This window comes from Anopheles coluzzii, chromosome 3 (assembly GCF_943734685.1).
Source record: "Anopheles coluzzii chromosome 3, AcolN3, whole genome shotgun sequence".
In the NCBI taxonomy this organism is placed as follows: domain Eukaryota; kingdom Metazoa; phylum Arthropoda; class Insecta; order Diptera; family Culicidae; genus Anopheles; species Anopheles coluzzii.
In genome coordinates, this window is record NC_064671.1 from 81,947,436 (window position 1) to 81,965,788 (window position 18,353).

The 18,353-nt window shown below is 44.9% G+C and overlaps 1 protein-coding gene across 1 annotated transcript; it reads left to right on the forward strand.

Moving 5' to 3' along the window:
• Positions 1-2,178: 2,178 nt before the first annotated feature.
• LOC120955297 (transcription factor GAGA) lies at positions 2,179-18,233 on the forward strand. Its single transcript, XM_049609136.1, has 7 exons — positions 2,179-2,285; positions 3,199-3,908; positions 8,202-8,483; positions 8,615-8,978; positions 9,069-9,221; positions 10,906-11,255; positions 11,589-18,233. Exons 2-7 carry the CDS (start codon positions 3,711-3,713, stop codon positions 12,651-12,653), a joined length of 2,412 nt encoding a protein of 803 aa, XP_049465093.1. The 5' UTR covers positions 2,179-2,285; positions 3,199-3,710; the 3' UTR covers positions 12,654-18,233.
• Positions 18,234-18,353: the final 120 nt, after the last annotated feature.

Genomic DNA, 18,353 nt, shown 5'->3' on the forward strand with positions numbered 1-18,353 from the left:
TAAGTGCATTGTTCTGCATCCTTTCCATGTTGCTTTCCACTTTAAGATAGAACACAATAAGTGATCTCACTATCTTTATTTGGAATTTCTCGTGACTCTTAAGTTTACCAATCTCAGTGTCAGAGTGCAGATATCGCTTAAAGGCGGATATCTTCAGTTTTCAAAAACAATCGCATAAAAAGCATCGATGTGTTGTGCTGAGCGGAGCAACTCCGGGCCTTTATTTGTGGGAATTTCTGTAAATTTTTATTTTATCGAGAAGTTTGGAGTTTCTAGAGCACTATCTGAGGTACTGAAGGCGTGTCTACCTGGCTGATACCATTCTAATTACATAATTATGATCAATTCCTTAGCTTTGAGGATGATATTGACATCATTGTGTTACTTCCGAAAAGACATACGATGATCAAGGTGACAAAGATTCGAGAGGCAGTGCATTAGCCCTAGGAATGGCTTGGCACGATCGTTACTTCATACTACCACATCACTGCAACGAGAGCTGAAGATCTGCAACTGTTCCGAAGAATTGTAGGTACTCCTTGTTCAATTAACTTCTGAAATCCAGAAGACTTTCAAGAAGATACACAATGGAGGATACATCCACATCTTCAGAGTGATCCTCAGAACACCGATACGTCTCACAGGAAGATCTCAGATGTTGCGATCAAATCGAGAGTTTGCCGAGATGCTTGGTGGATCGCAGAGGCTGACTTATATCTTTGGACGGATTTCATGTCTTCTTTACACGCTTCTCGTGAGTTTAACAGCTTGCTGGTAGCCTCCAAATGCTTCATTACTAGAGCTGAATTCCAAAAACAACTTCCTTTCGCGGAAACTGCACTGATCACACAGTGCATGCCTGGGAGCACAGCAGCCGCGTGAAAGATCACGTCGAAAGCGAAGCATGCGACGACCGGCCGCGTGGTGATGATGCTTCAAAGTGTTGCTGGGCCCGTCGGTCGCCACCGCTCATACTCTGCGCCCGTGGGACGGTTGTGTGTTGTGGCGTACATATCGAGAGAACTGCTGCCTGGCTCGAGAGTCCGAGAATATTAGCCCTCGCCGGCACCTCGCTGCGCTGTGGGCGGCGGGAGCGCCACAAGAAAAGAGCAGATGTTGGTTTTTGGCTTCCCGCGCGCGGCTTCGACGCACGACGGGCGCGAGAAATTATTCGTACCTCCGAGCAATGACGGAGCATAATGGGGTGTGGATGCCGGTGAGGTGCAAAAAAAACGGGAACAGGGCGGAGCACCATAGAGAGACAGCCAGAGAGAAGAGAGTCGGAGCGAGAGGAGGCTGCCTCTGCTGCTGTGGCCCGCACACACTCTTCAAAAGGATCGCAGAGGAAGAGGGCCTCAGCGCGAGACTCAACGCGAACAGAAACGAAAACAAACAGAGAAGCAGCAGCAGCAGCGGCAGTCAGCGACAACAACAAAGCCGCTTTTTTCTCGTGCAGCTGGAGAAATTAGAGAAAAGGGATTGCACGGCGAGAAGAAGCATATCTCCTTGCCATGAAAAAAGAGTGTTGCTAAGATGTAATAAAATATTTACGTCGGCATTGCGGTGCAATTCAACATAACCACAACATTCCATGTACGCCATTTGTCATTTGGCTTGGGCTTGTTGTCAACGCACGCACATACACACACACAGGCATAGAAACAACCCCATTTTTTCCTCATTTTACCGTTCAGTTTTTGACAGTCAGCCGATAGAGGTGCGTTGTGCAGCCACTGCCGTGGACAGTTTTCCCCGCTTTTCCCACCAGTCCCCGGGCTGGCTAGTGCGACGTGGAAAGGCATCAAAGAGTTTCTTTCCCTGTGCTTGCGGAACAACAAGAGCTCATCTCGCTGCCGCAATCTGTAGAGCTCAAAAAAGAAACGGGAGTAGAAGAGCGCAAGTGAGAGCGGAAGGCGCGGTGAGAAGGCGTGAGTTTTTTTTTTTTTTTTGGTGGGCAATGGGTTTGAAAGGTAGAGAGAAAAAAACAAGAGGGAAGACGAGGGGGTAGTGAGAAAGGGTTCTTTTTTATCTCGCTGCCTGGTCAGTGCGCGAGCATTGTTCGCCTGCGTGGAGCGAGCGAGCGCGCGTACCTGCGTGTATTGGTGTGCACACGGGGCGAGCTGTCGCACGCACACACGTTCTAACGCGCGTTGTGAGGGTCTCGAAGGGAGATTCGCTCGAACCGTCGAGAGCGTGAGCGAGCGTCGCCATATTGTTCGTGAGCGTAGTGCGAGTAGGTCGATTTTTCCGTAGAGCTACCTGCGGACGGGCGCGCGCGTTACCGTGTAAGTGTGTTAAGCGGGCCACTGTAGAGCGGGCTACTGCGGCCGTCGTTCTCCGGGTGTCGTTCCGGATTGCATTGCATCCAACACGCGCGGTTCTGGCCGGGCAGTGCTCTTTCTCGGGGTTGTCTCTGGGAGCAGAGCAGAGAAGAGCAGAAAGAGAGCGGGGAACAGCCCGTGCAAACCGTGGGGCCGCAGAGAACGCGGCCGCGCTGCTTGTGGTGTGGGTTTATCTTTGCTGTGGCATTTTTTTTTCCTTCTTTCTTTCCCTCAATCCCGTTACGCGAGAAAGAGTGAGAGCGAGATACAGGGAGAGGGAGTGAGAACGCAAGAAGAAATTCGTTGTGTGCGTGTTGTGTGTCAGTGCGTACGCGCGCGTTCTAACAGAGCAAATGAGGAGGGAGCATTTCCAACTCTTCTCTGTACATCATTTTTAATATTTTCGGCTTGAGTCACTGTATAGAGAGCAAAAAAGAAAAGAAGAAAAAATACGGTAACAGAAAGTCTCCCCTCCCTCACCCCGCCCCACACAACAACGCAGGGCTGAAGGGTGAAAGAAAGGAGGACAACGACTCCCCCCCCCCCTCTGCCGCCCCACATCCCGGCCCTCGTAAGAGGGTAGTGAACGCGTACTACGTAGCGTGTGGAGTGTGTGCCGTGGCCCGGGGTACGGGTACGAGAGAGCGCGCGCGCGCGCGCGTGTGTACGTGTTCGTGCGGTGGTGGTGTGCGTGCCCGCACACTCTGCTGTGCGTGTGTGTTTGCGGGAGTTTTTCCTCTGCCTACGCGATCGAAATGGGCCCGGGGGTGTTTGGAAAATAGAATGCGCGTGTGTGTGTGTGTGTGTGTGTGTGTGTGTGTGTGTGTGTGTGTAATATAATACTAATACGTGTGTAATTTCATGTTTCTTCCTTTAGCACAGGCGGATGGTGTGTGTGTGGAAATTGAATTGAGTTGAGTGGCTGTTCTGTTGGTGCTGTGAAAACGAGCCGATTTTGAAGTGGAAAACTTACCTACTTGTCTTGTCACACACACCCCCCCCCCCTTATTGCTAGGTGGAGAGTGGAGCAAGTGTGATGCCAAGTGTGTGTGTGTGTAGTGGAAAGAAAAACGCGTTATTTTCGGTTCTCCACGAGGAGCAGAATACTCGCCGTCGCAGCTAAAAATCGTGAGTGAGTGAGAGCGGGCAGTGTGAATTGTGAGCAATAGCAATAACAAAAAGTGCAATAAAAGAAGAAGAAGAAGAGGCAGAGAAAAGGAAAAACAAAATCACACAGTGTGCGGAAATTTTGTTTGAGATTGCTCCCCCCGCGGTGGCGTGAGAGATAGTTGTGTCGCTCTGCGTGTGTGTGTTAGTAGTGTGTGCTGAGAGGAAGGCATTTGATTAGAGAAGCGCAGCAAAAAGTCAACAACACAAACGGGAGCCTGAATGACGATGTCGCTCCCGATTAACTCGCTGTACAGCCTGACCTGGGGCGACTACGGCACCTCGCTGGTGTCCGCAGTTCAGCTGCTCCGGTGCCATGGCGACCTGGTGGACGTCACACTGGCCGCCGGTGGCCGGAGCTTCCCCGCGCACAAGATCGTCCTGTGTGCCGCCAGCCCGTTCCTGCTCGATCTGCTGAAGGTAAGGTGAAGTGGTGGGGTGGTTCCTTTTCTTTACGTTTTCTCCCTGACCCCCCCCCCCCCCCCACGCTAGTTCACTTTGTCGTCATTTCGCCGTGTGTATGTGCGCGGGCGCATAGCGCTGCTTGTGGTGGTGGTGTGTGTGCGTGTGTGCGTGTTGAATGGGCAAAGAGGGTGAAGTGAAGGGAATGAAAGTCTCTTGAGTTAAATATAGAGCGACACGGTACTACAGTGTATGTGTGGCTGTGTGTGTATGTAAAAAGAGAAAAAATATCTCTTTAAATAATGTTTTTTGTTAGTTTTTTTTTCGTTTTTTCCATCCTATATGTGTGTGTGTGTGTGTTTGTGTGCTTATCACTTCATAACAGAGAATAATCGTCCGCAGGGTTGGTTGGGAGAACGCAAGAGCAAAAAGATTACAGGGGCGCGCTTGTGTGAGTGAGTGTGTGTGGCTCATTTTCGCCCACCATCTTACTCTCCGTAGTGAGCAGCACGTGAGCGTGCGCTCGCTCCGAGTGAGCAGCGAGAGATGAGATGATTGGATTTCGTCTTTCAGAGAATCACTTTTAAAACGTGTCTTTTCGTCAGCATTCCTTTAAATTTTCATTCATGGAAAAACAATTTGTAATATTTAAAGAATTTGATACAAAACAAAACGTTTTCGAGAGGAAAAAACGTCCCAGCGCGAGAAGTGTCAAATGAGACTCCCTCTTCTCAAGTGAGATGAAAAACGGTAGTCTCTCTCCTAACGTGTCTCTGTTGTGTGCCCTGCGTGTGTGCGTTAGAGAAAAGGAAGCCGAGCGGCAAAAAAGAGACTGCCGCGATAGAGAGTGCACTGCCAGAGTCGAGTGCGCGAGAGAGAGAGAGAGAGAGAGAGAGAAAAAAAAAGGAGAAGGAAGGAGAGCGCAGGAGAGAACGAGAGCGCGATGCTTTGCCTTTCACATCGGTGTGAACAAACGTCAGAGCACTCTTCTATCGCTTTGCTAGTCTCCCAAACAAGACCGAACCGGCACGACTGGCAGTGTTGCCAGACTGTGGGATGATGACGTTTGTTGATTATTTGTTAGAAAAAAAGAAAAAAAATATTTATTGCACACGACGTCACTTTATTGTTTATTGCCGATTTATTGAATGTCTCTGCCGTGTGCAATTGCAACAGAAGGCAGGGCCATATTACAAGTTCAAATAGCAAATTAGCATTAAAAACCAGTATTAAATAAAATTGCTCATTAAAATTCCTTTCCCAGGGTGACGTTTGAATGCTAATGTGTATGCGTGTATGTGTGTTTGTGTGTAATGCTATTTTTAATACACACCACCCGTTTTCATTCCTCCTCGTTATAAAGAGACTTTGGAGTTGGCTTTCTCTTTTCCGTTATTTCAAAATGTGTGTGTGTGTGTGCAAATGCTTGTTGAGCCAAATTCCGACCTATGCGGGGGTTAGATTTTGCACTCTCTGTTTTCATTTCCACCCAACTCTGGGGGTGTTTTGACGTGTGCCGAAAGCAAAACAGAGAAATGTGCAAATTGCGCTTCTCTCCCTCTCGCTGTCTCTCTGTTTACTGCTCCTCGTGCACATGCACTCTTGAGAAGAAGAAGAAGAAAAAATGTAGACCATACGAACACGCACGCACACGAGACGATGATCCAAGCAGTGGTAGGTTGATGAGAAGGGTGCAAAGTATGGAATGAGAAAGAAGCGCGCATGAATCATCTCATCAAGAGGGGTCTGTGTCTGTGTGTGTTTGTGTCTGTATGTGCGTACGCGAGTATCCTCTTTCCACCAGGGGTCGGGAGAAGCTCTCGGAGACACGGAAAACGAATTCCCTTTTTTCGCACCCAAAACCCCCTCATGATCTCGCTCAATAAATGATGAGCTTGCCTGGCATGTTGTGTGTTTTGCGTAGCGCAACGTGAGTGCGTAGAGAGGGAACATTTGTCTCTGGGTACACACATTGGCACAAAGCGCAACCTGTGTGTGCCTGTGAGAATGGAGATCGAGCTGTAGGTGCGTCGCTCTGTTTTGATTTTTTCCCCCCTCGGACGGATTCGCATTCGCCAAAAAACATTCATAAACAAACGCGCGCCCTAGTACTATGTTGGAAGAGAGGAGTGGTAAGAAGAGGCCTTTCTGGGTGGGTGGGTTAGAGATGGGAATTTTCGGGTGGTTTTGCGTTTCACACCGTTTCCTGGAAGTGATTTAAATGTCCGTTTTTTTTTCAAACCTGACACGCTCACTTCGTCCCCAAAGTGGTGGCAATCGTCCCGGGAAGCTGTTTGAGCGGTTGTGCATCATACATCGGCACACAATAACAAAGCTGCTGCTGGTAACAATGTCAGCGTCATTGTGATAATCAGAGGTGACATTCAAACCTATTGGTGTGATCAGTGCATACTTCGTGACATGTTTGCGGCCATCGCTGGGTCAGTCACTATGTCATGACTTTTTTTTTTACTTTCTTCAGTTTTGCAAAAAGTCACTGACATAGTCATGACAAATTCTGACTGAAACAAAATAATGCCAGCGTCACGAACCCTACTGTAATGATCAGAGGTGAGACTCAAACAGTTGTTGCGACCATCACATGCTTGGTGACATTTTGTGCAACCAACTCTAGACCGGTCACATTTTCTGTCGGTGATAAACAAAATGTCATCAAGCATGTGATTGGATCACCAACAGTTTGAGTCTCACCTCTGATCATCTCAGTTGTGTACGTGAGCTGATTTGAGCTTCGGTTCAGTCATGAGTGTTGGTGACTGAAACAGTGGCATTTGGCAGCACTGTTGATAACGAGAAAAAGTCATGATTATGCTTTTGACGCCATTATGCTTAGCTTGTGAGTCAGAATAGTGTATATCTCGTGATGCTCATGACATTTTGCACTGGTTATGGGTCTTCTAAGGTAGAAAATTTGAAATTTTGTTAAATAAAATACTTTTATACCACTTAAATACTAAATTGAGTGTTTCATGTAATTTTTCATTAATTATAATGAATGTTTTTTGACAATCATTGTTCCGGAACTGCTGTTAAATGCTATCAGTCCCAATAATATGTGTCCTTATTTGTTCAATAAACAATGTATTCCCTCTCCAATGCTCCATTTGTCCCACTGTCCTGCCAAGAGGGGGTAACGCGCTTTTATTATCTATCAATCATAAAAGATACATAATTTACCAACGAAAGGCGCGCACCACAAGGACAGGGAACTCCGTTGTTGTTGCCCGTTGGCATGACATTCCTATTCCAACTCCATCTCCCTCCATTTCGGGCTGGCGCGATAAGGCAATCGACGAAGGACGACATACGAAACCACCCCCTACATACACACACACACACACACTGACACACGCCGAACACAAAGGCCACAGGCGAAAGGGCGGTCGTGTTGGTGGCGCAATTCCATTCGATTCTGCGCAATGGGTGGGTGTTTGCGCAAAAAGAAAAGGAAAATCGGAAATGTCCGCACATCAAAGCGCACTTTTTGTGTCCAACATATGAAGCACAAGAAAAGCATAAAAAATAATGATAAATTTAGCGTTCGAAATCGAATAAAAACATAAAAAGCTGATTATAGATGTCAAAATGAAAATGCAAAAGAGCGGAAAGGGGTTGGGGGAGGTGGTGTGTAGCAATGCAACGGAGGAATGGTTTATGTTGTCACACTCAAACACACTCACACTTACACACAGTGCGAATCGATAAAACAATTTCTCGTAAAAAAGTATGTTAGAAATCCTTTCCCCCTCTCGCTCTTTTTCTCTCTCTCTTTTTGGTCCCGCTTTCTCATTTCGTTTGTTTGTCGTCTCCCTTTTTCTCCGTCGATTTATCCCATTCTCTGCCTTGCTCACCGACCCAAACGCTCTTCCCTCTCCTCTAACGCTTTCCATCTTCTCGCTCTCTCTGTCTCTTTGTCTCTCTCTCTCTCTCCATTGCTGTGGGTGGGTAGGTGGAGGTTGGGTGATTGTTTGCGCCTCACTGTCTCGAGCATATTGTACGTGTGGCGGGAAATCAACCCTCGTCAACTTCTCTTTAGAGCTGAGTGAGATATTCCACCACCAACAATACCTCTGCTCCTGTCGCCACCACCACCATCACCACCAATTCCCATGAGCGTGTGTGGGTTGAAAATGATCTTCTCTCCACGAGTGCAATCTCTTGAATAGAAGAAAAAAGCCCGGCCACGTTTCCCTCACGCGCAATGTTTCGGAATTCTCTGTTTTGATGCTGCTGCCCTGACTCACGCGACTTCTCTTCCTCTCTCTCTCTCTGCTTCTTTCACATCAACAGAACACACCGTGCAAGCATCCCGTCGTAATGTTGGCCGGCGTCAACGCGAACGATCTGGAGGCGCTGCTGGAGTTCGTGTACCGGGGCGAGGTCAGTGTGGACCATTCGCAGCTGCCGTCGCTGCTGCAGGCCGCCCACTGTCTCAACATCCAGGGCCTGGCGCCCCAGACGGTGTCGCACAAGGACGACAACACGACGTACACCACGTCGATCCAGCTGCACCCGACGCTCGTGCCCCAGAACCACGTCAAGGCGGTGATCGACGTGGGCAACAATGTTTGCGTGAGTAAACGGTCACTTCCAGCCACGGGGAAGCATCATGGATCATCTCGTCTCGCGGCAGCGAATAATGCACCCTAAAAAGCATAACATTAATGTCTGGGAACTCTCTTTCCCCCCCCTTTTTTTTTTAGACAACTGAAGAACTGATCACGACCCTCGGACCCACCCAAACCGTGCAGGCGCAGGTTATCGAAACCATCACACCGGACCAGATGTCGGACGAGGTGACGAAGGACGTGATTAGCCAGTTTCTGCCGACCCGCAAGCGCAAGCAGCGCACCAAGAAAACGGCCAACCAGGGACAGGCGGGCGCTGCGGCGAACAGTGCCGGCGGCACCCAGGCAGCCAAGGTAATGAAAACGACCGACGAGGACGGCACCACGATTCAGGTGATTGTGAACAACCCGGACGAAGCGACCCCGGCCACCCCGAAGGACATCAAGAAGGAAACGAACGCGGACGGCACACCGGTAGACACGAAGGAAGGCATCATCAGTAAGTGGTGGTGGATGGCTGTGGAGGAGCGCTGTTTGTTACCTTTACGCTGGATGTGTGACGTTTTTTTTCGTTATTTTTGCCTTTTAGAAATCAAGAGCAAATCGCAATCGGAACAACCGGCAACCTGCCCGATCTGCCAGGCCGTTATTAGACAGTCGCGAAACCTGCGTCGGCATCTGGAGCTGAGACATTTCAAGAAACCGGGCGTAAAGAAGGAGCGCGTACGGAAGAGCAAGAAAGGTACACGAGTGTGTGTGGGCTATCTGAAGTTTTGAACATTTGGATAGTTGAAGCAAGGAGCTTTATATACTTTAAATTCTATTAAAGAATGTCTAATAGGCATCAATTACACGTTATGGAGGAAATGTTTCAGTGCCATTTGAGTAGTATTACTAAAAGTAAACGCTAAAAGCTTCGTAGGCCTTACAATTTAACATCTTAAACTGTATATGACTTATACATCACAAGAACAAACAAAGAGCAATCCTTAACTAATTGTGCTTTCTAATCTCAATTCAATTTCTCAGTCCAATTGGAATCTTTTAAGGTTTTCCAAATCGCTTACGAATGTAAACATTGTTTTTGTCACACGTGTGAGACGTTACAGGGTTTTCCAAGCTTTCGAATGTGCACATCACTATTCACAACCTCCAAGATGTATTTCAACAGCTGACAAATAGTGGATTTCCATCACAATGAAACTTCAGTTCTTACACATGATTTTCCACACATCACAAAGAACTGTCAAACTCAATTCAGCTGGACCGTAGATATAAACGATGCGCAATCTTAGATTCAAACGACTCGATTTGATATATTTATCTATAAAAAACAACATCTATCTCTCGGACATATAATTTTGAAAATTTATGCGCAATCTTGGCGCAATCTGAAAATCTATGGAAATGACGTTTATAGGACAGAGTTGGCTGCGCGAAACGATATATTTTTTGATAAAACGAATATATGCGCAATTTGAGAATACGGATCGTTTTTTTTTATACGGTGATACGGTGTTGAAAATCATGTGGAAGAACTGAAATTTCATTATGATGGAAACACACTTAGGCCGGTCTCGTAGTACAGTCGTCAACTCGTACGACTTAACAACATGCCCGTCATGGGTTCAAGCCCCAAATAGACCGTGCCGACATACGTAGGATTGACTATCCTGCTATGGGGGGGGGGGAATCAATTAGTCACTGAAAGTCAAACCCACAAGAGGTAAAGGCAGGCCTTGACCGACAACGGTTGTTGAGCCAAAGAAGAAGAAGAAGAGGAAACACACTATTAAAAAATTCACTTGGAAAACTCTCTAATCCATATCAATCTGATATTTCATTTCCATAATAATAATTTTAAATTTCTTAATTATGAAATTCAACATTTCATGGGTCTATTGCCATTGTATCTTTCACTGCATCGCACCAAGATTTGTATATCATTTTCAAAATTGCCCCTCTTCTCCTCTCGCTGAAAAAAACGATGAAAAAAGAACGTCGAAAATCATGTTGAAGAAAGTTTAAATTATTATTATGGAAATGAAATATCAGCTTGATGTGGATTAACTAACAACTAACTTGCACACGGTGAATAACAATGTTTACATTAGAAAGTGACTGAAAACGCTGTAAAATCTATTTTCAATGGGCCAGGTGTTTCATTTTTATTTTAACAACTTGATATTGTTGTCGATGTTTTAACAGTGGGATTAGGAAGATATTGATTTTATGTTCTTTTCAGAACAAATAGCTACTTAAAGCAAATTTGGGACAACCTCGGAACAAAGCGCTTATTTTTATAGTATGACTTAATTAAGAATCAAAGCAGAGCTAGGAATTAAGTTCTACGAGCTTTAATTCAATTTTTTTTGTGTATTCTATATCTATTAATACACTCCTTTTTCGATGTGTGTCACCCATAGGACAAGCTGCAAACGCAAACCAGGCAAATGGAGGCAACGGCACAAACCCAGGCAACGGTACGGTAGTCGCGGGCGATCAGGTCGGACAGCAAGCGCAGCAGGTCGTACAGCAGCAGGCCCAACAGCAGCAGGTACAGCAGCAGGCCCAACAGCAGACAACGATCGACTCGACCGGCACGATATCCGTCACCGTTTCCCAGGCCCAGGCACAGCAGATCGAGCAGGCAGCCGCCAACGGACAGCAGCACGTGGTCACGCAGCACGAAAACGCGGACGGCACCACCTCGCTCTCGATCGCACAGGTACAAACGCTCGATGGCCACCAGCTCGCAATTGGAAATCTCAATCAGGTAAGCTCAATCCTTAGTATCTCACACCAGAGTAAGGGAATGTTATCTTAATTTAATTCGCCTTTTCTCCCCATGTAGGCCACACTGATCCGAACCGGCGAACCGATCGAAACGGGCATCATTGCAACGCACGAGCCGACGCTACGTCCCCACACGGAGCTGTTCCGCGTCGGCAACACCGTCTACACGATAGAGGAACGTCGGACGGACACCACCAATCGCCTGACTTAGAACGATGCGGACGTCGACAACGGGGAGGGCGACGTTTATGAGATAGTGGAGGGTGTCGATTACGATTGCATCATCGACAGCGGTGTCGACGTCGAAATAGAGGAGGAAACGGGCGAGATGGTGGAACAACAACAGCAGCAGCAGCATCAGCAGCAGCAGCAGCAACAACAACAGCACGGTTCCAACAACGGCGTTGTTGGACCGATCGTGTTGCATGAGGATGATGTTGGTGGCGATGGCGGTGTTGGTGGTGGTGGTGGTTGTGGTGTTGGCAGTGGTGGTGTTGTAAACCACGTGGAAGAGGTCGAGGAGGATGATGATGTGCGGGAGATAGTGATGGATGCGGGTTCGGTCGTGGCCGTCCGGCAAGCCGATGAGATGATGGTAGGCGCAGGGGACGTCAGTGGCGACACGACGGACGGTGTGATCATCGACGCGACGACGGACGATGAGGAGGAGCTGCTACTGCACCATCATCATCATCATCACCATAGCCACCATCATCATCAGCAGGTGTTGCAGCATGCACTAGAGGTGGATGAAGACGATCATCATCATCATCAGCAGCAGCAGCATGTGGTGAACCAACAGCAACAGCACGACGATCATCATCATCATCATCATCATCACGTGCATCATGTGGTGGAGGAGGAGGACGATGTGGAGGAGCTCACCGGGGTGGTGGAGGAGCTGGAGGAGGAGGAAATTGTACAGCAGTTCGATGGGTCAACGGTGGTGACCGTTACGACGGCACGGGGTTCGCGAAGTGCGCACCATCACGGCGGTGCTGGTGGCATTAGCTTCGTGACGACCGAGTTGCCCCTGTCGTCGTCGTCGTCCGGTCGTCGCCGGATCGTTCGCCGGACGCTCGGCAACGTGCTGGAGGACGATGTAGTGATTGGTGACGCCGGCGATGGCAGCACGATCGTGGAGGTGTCGGCTGGAGCTAGCGCCAGCAAGCAAAGGCACGACGGTGGTGCAGCTAGTACTGCGGAAAGTAGTACGGGCGGAGGCACAGGTGCCGCTGGTGAGGATGGTAGTGCGGGAGCAGTAGAAGGAGAAGCGATCGAAGGTGCAGGTGGCGGCGGTGGTGGTGGCGGCGGCGGCGGTGGTGGTGGAGATCATGCCGGTTTGCCATCGTCCTACAAGCATTTCTTTATCCTCTAAAGGAGAGCACACGACAGGCACGCAATGTCGTCGATGCTGGTGTGTTGATGGTTGGATGAGCAACGAGGGAAAGAGATAGAAAGTGTGTTGGCAATGTTTGTATAGATTTTAATTAACTCCTCTCCGTTGTTTCGTTTCACGTCGCCCTTTTAAACGACCCGTTTATTTTTACTTGTAACTTGTTAGAATTTTGCTAGGCAATAGGTTTTACTTGTGCTGGGAAGAAGGTACCTCAAAACAACTCACTCACCCTTGTAGGGAGGGAAAAAGAGAGAGGAGGTATATATGTTTATTTTTTTACATCGATTATTTCATTCTTAATTGAAGCGTTAGGTTGTAAGCGCGCGCTGCTGATCCGTTGCGTGCTGGATAGTCGTCAAACATACGCGCGCGCACAGAACAGTGCAACAACCCCGTGCCGTGTCACAATCTGTCGCGATCGAGCAGCACAACCGTTTCAAGTTAATGGTAGTATGGATTCGAAATTCGAATTTCTAGCTGTTGTGCGTGCAGGGCGAACATGAAAAAGCAAACATGTTACATGTGTTGTTAGCGCGCGATCACTTCATAATTTCCCTTTTCGTCGGGTATCGCGGTACATTTTAGTCACACTTTTTCCCCCTTTTTTTGTTTTGAGGCGAATAATTTGCCCTTACAAACAAACAGCAGCAGCAACCAACCAATATTGTACATATATAGAGAAGAAGTTGTATGCCACACACCGACACATAAAAGGCAGAAGAAAAAGCAACATATAAACCCCCGATTTTTATGACGGTGTATAGAAAGTAATAATCGGCAATGCTATATATATTTCAATGTACTGAGAGCAAAGGGCGCCGTGTGGAGTTGCTGTAAATGGGTTTTGATGTGTGTTAAACAGTAGCGCAAAACCAAGCGCGCTAACCTTCTCTCAGACCCTTAGACAAACCGGGCGCATATGGGCGCTGCTACGGCATTTTTTGGAGATTAGAATCAAAAGCGAAGAGAAGAGGTAGCGAGTAAAGAGAAAATGCAGGGAAATGCGGGTGGCATAAGGGTAGTTGAAATGTTGTATGGTTTCAGTTTTCCAATTGAAGGAATTATCATTTTAATTTTATTTTTTGCTAAAATGTTTAGCTCAAAGTCAGTTCCGCGTTTAGCGATCGGGGCAAATTAAAGAAGAGACCAGTTTTGTCAACTCTAAATCGTAGTCTTTTCGCATACGATTTCGATAATGAGATAGAGAGAAAGAGAGAGGTAGAAAGATAAAAACAAACTTTTGCAATACGTTATTCGATATTCTCGATGTCTGCAATGGTGTCCAACGATGACTCTTTTAAAGCAGCAAAATAGCATACCAACGATCTTGCTCTAACCATTATGGAAGAGGGATCGCTATTACGTGCAACAAAAGGAATATGGGGAAAACCAATCCAATCCAATGTTAGTAAAATAAATTCGACTTATTGTGCATGAGTTCGTGATTTCGTACCGTACTACACCACCACAATCGCTTACATAAAAAAGGAACAAATTAAAAAGTCATTCGAACACAGTACGATCATGCCGAACACGATCGGCGGATAATGTATTGGATCCGTTGGACGTTTTACAGGGTTTTCCGACATAAAATTTAGAATATCAGCAACATTTTTCATTGCTAGCGAGATGTTTTTCAACAGCTGTCAAATGTTGTATTTTCATCACAATAATTTACAGGGTTTTTCCAAGTAACTTTCGAATGTGTACATCATTATTCACCGCCTTCCAGATGTTTTTCAAATGGATGTCAAATGGTGTATTTGTGTCATAATAAAATTTCGGTTTTTACACATGATTTTCAACACTTCACAAATATCTGGCAAATTCAATGCAGTTTTGAGACGTGTTGAACATTATGTGGACGTACTGAAACATTATTGTGATGCCATTACACCATTTGGCTTCTTCTTCTTCTTCTTTGGCTCAACAACCGATGTCGGTAAAGGCCTGCCTGTAGCCACTTGTGGGCTTGGCTTTCAGTGACTAATTGATTCCCCCCATAGCAGGATAGTCAGTCCTACGTATGGCGGCGCGGTCTATTTGGGGATTGAACCCATGACGGGCATGTTGTTAAGTCGTACGAGTTGACGACTGTACTACGAGATCGGCACACCATTTGGCAGCTGTTGAAATACATCTTGAAGACGGTGAATAATGATGTGCACATTCGAAAGTGACTCGCAAAACCCTGTATCAGTTCTTCCACATGATTTTCAACACTTCACAAATATCTGGCAAATTCAATGCAGTTTTGAGACGTGTTGAACATTATGTGGACGAACTGAAACATTATTGTGATGCAATTACACCATTTGACAGCTGTTGAAAAACATCTTGAAGGCGGTGAATAATGATGTGCACATGGAAACCCTGTATCAGTTCTTCCGCATGATGTTCAACACGTCTCAAACTGGATTGAGTTTGACAATTATTTGTGAAGTGTTGAAAATCATGCGTTTGAAATGAAACTTTATTGTGATGCAAATGCAATGTATGACAGCTGTTGAAAATCATCGTATAGGCGGTGAATAATGATGATGTGCACATTCGAATCTGATCAGAAAAACCCTGTATTTTTGTTCAATGGTGTGTGTAGTAGTGTTTTGCAGGGTAAATTTGTGTAGCAAGCCCTTGGCAGTAGTGAACGTGTTTGAGTTCGCTTTAAGTGCATTTTCTCCTCCTTACTCTTTAGCTGGACACGTTTGTTCCATCTCTTCTCTTGCTCTATTTTTTTTCAACTGATCGATTTCAACGACCTAAAACGAATAGCCCTCGGCCATATATCTGCATCTGTTTTTGTTTTATTTCTAAAAAAAGGTAGCTTAACGTGTTTCCCGTGTTTTTAACAAAAAATAATCTATTCTGCAATAAAATCGAGCTGTTGTTATTTCCGGCACGATATACACACACATTATTGGTGTGTCGTTATTTAAGTAATCGTATCCCCGCATTTTATGCCCTCTTTTGCTCTTGTGTGTACAGATTGGTCACCGCGGAATAGTTGAATGAATGTTTAAAAAAAAGAAGGTTAAAAACGATAGCAAAAATGCTTTTTTAACGTTTTCGATTTTTGTTTGTTTTGGTGCCGAAGAATGTTCATACATCGAGACACAACATAATTAGAGAAAAATTGCACATATTACATATGACGATGCTAAGAAAGTGTGGAAGAGACATACATCGTGTAGTGTGTGTGCTAGGAAAAACAAGTAAACTTGTAACTGAACGAGCAAACTGTAAAATAATGCGGCTGCGAAACAGATGATTTAATTTATTATGTCACTATCGTTTAGGGTTTTGCGTGTTGTTACATCAGGTAGTGAAGGCTCTTGTGCAAAAAGGCACTGCAACCGCAAGTAGGGAGAGAGAGAGAGAGGAAAGGGAAAGAATAGATGATTTGGCAACAAAGCAAAGCAAAGAACGGTAATAAAAAATCTTTAAAAGTGAATTAGTGTCTCTTAAAGAACGCAGCTCTATATATATAATTAAACTACTATTATGCGTAGAACAAAGAAGTTGGAAAAAAAAAACTTGAAACAGAATCAAGTTGGTACTTTAAATTAACGAAGACAAAGTAAGAAAGGTGTAAAGCGTAAGAAACAGAGAAAAAACACCCACACAACACGGAAGGGATGAGCCAGAGCAGAATTAAACGAATAGTAGCTATTATATATCTATGTTTGGTGTCATTTTATCGCGTTTATACAACAAAGCCCATTGTAATAGTAATAATGAAACCCCCCATTCATCCTTCCCTCCCCCCCCCCCAACCCGTTTACTCTCTCACCAACAACCAAACTACATTCACGCAACAAGCAAAAGAATGTTGTGATTCATCTTCATTATTATTATTATTATGATACACTTAACGTAAAAAAAAACGTGAAGAAAAATTATGAAACATGTGAGTGAAACGTGAGTGTGTGTTTTGTCCAAAATTTTACAATTAGACGAAAAAAAAAGAAGCTAACCAAAATAAGAACGAATACGAAGCAGAGGCAGCAGCAGCAGCAGAGTACAACTTTAGCGAATAATGAGCTAAGCATCCAGGGGTAATAAAGCATGGCCAATAAAATAGGAATGAAAAATAAAAGGTACGAGATAGCTCTCCCCTTTCCCCCCTCCTCCCACTCCCACCAAGACTCCCCCACACTCAGCGGTGGAAACGAATTGCGACAAGTTTTAGTGGTTAGTAACGGTGAATGTGCAATGGTGAAGCAAATTGTAAATGACACTAAATTGTTGGTATTTTTTGATCCATTAACCTCTCGAGAGTAAAGCAAAATGTAACATTTTCCATCGATTTTACAGTGAAACAAAAAAAACACTCATCTCTATTTCCTCTCAGCGCCAAAAGAAAGCGATACAATGTAAGTTAAACACAGAAATAGAACCTCTCTAAAAAACAAAACAAAAATGGTCGCACACAACAGTGAGCAAAGAAAAGAATAATATAAATAAACGTGTAAAGAAACACTTACTTCGTGTAACACACACACAAGCTTTTAATCATGATCAAGCTGTATAAAGCAACAAACTCGTAAATGTAAACGTTTTCTTTCATATCTCATTCGGGGCACTTAACGTTTTAAAAAGGAAGAGCAAATGAAGCAAACAAAAGTATCAAAAATAAGGTTGAGGGTGAAGCAGAGGACCGTGTTTTGGACAAATCATGTACACACAGCACAACTTCATTGTTCCACATAACCTAATGAAGGGAGGGATGTGCAATTTTGGATGGATACGCCGCTGTAAAATACAAAACCATAGCAACAAAGCACACAAGAATATAAATATGAACAAACAGAAGAAAAAAAAAAGATAATGCTTATTCCACTTATTCGATTTCAAAAAAAGAAGAAAAAGAACGAAAACAATTGTTTCCTTTTTAGATTAACAAAACAAAAACAAGAACAAACACTAATCACCAAACTATTATTGATTGTGTAAAGAATTGTGGGGCGAGGCGAACGATTCCTAGTGAAAATTTCAACCAAAAGTTTAAATATAAAATAAAAAAAATCGGGTAATTAATGCAAAAGAATGATAAACAAAAAGGGGTAGATAAATGTCACATGATGCGCGCACTCCTTTCTGAATATAAACACGACACGGAAATGGGGGAAAAGCAGGTGAAAAAAAATATGGAAAATCTTACTGCAATCCATAACACATTTACTACAAATTAAATTAAAAAAAAGAAAACACTACAGAATTATATCTATTAATGATTGAAATTAAAGAATCCTAAATTATGAAACAAAACAAAAAAACAAAATCTTAAGTAAGCTAAATTGAAACAGAGAACAAAAGGGTGACGAGAAGTATCGTGAAGAGAAGAGAAGAGAGAGAGAAGACAAAGCACAGACAGAACAACAGCAAAACAAACACTGCGAAACGCGAGAACTCAATGGCTCTACGTTGAGTGTGGTTTGTGTGTGTGTGTGTGTGTGTGGTTGACGCAAACAACGAGCATGGTAAACCATTATAGATGTGTGTGTAAATAAAGAGAATAATGATGAATAAAAACAAACAAACTATGTGCAGAATGTGTAATTTGGAAGTACAGTTATAGCTAATTTTGAAGAAAAGGATCTATTTCAGGACAGATTCCTCACCAGCTCGTGCATGCTTGGTACTCTGAGTCTTCCAGCTTAATCTCTTACTAATGAAATT

Coding starts and splice junctions, on each gene's coding strand:
- LOC120955297 (XM_049609136.1), top strand. CDS start 3,711: ATGACGATGTCGCTCCCGATTAACTCGCTGTACAGCCTGACCTGGGGC. Junction 8,484..8,614: donor ACGTGGGCAACAATGTTTGC/GTGAGTAAACGG, acceptor TTTTTTTTTTAG/ACAACTGAAGAACTGATCAC. Junction 11,256..11,588: donor CAATTGGAAATCTCAATCAG/GTAAGCTCAATC, acceptor GTCGAAATAGAG/GAGGAAACGGGCGAGATGGT.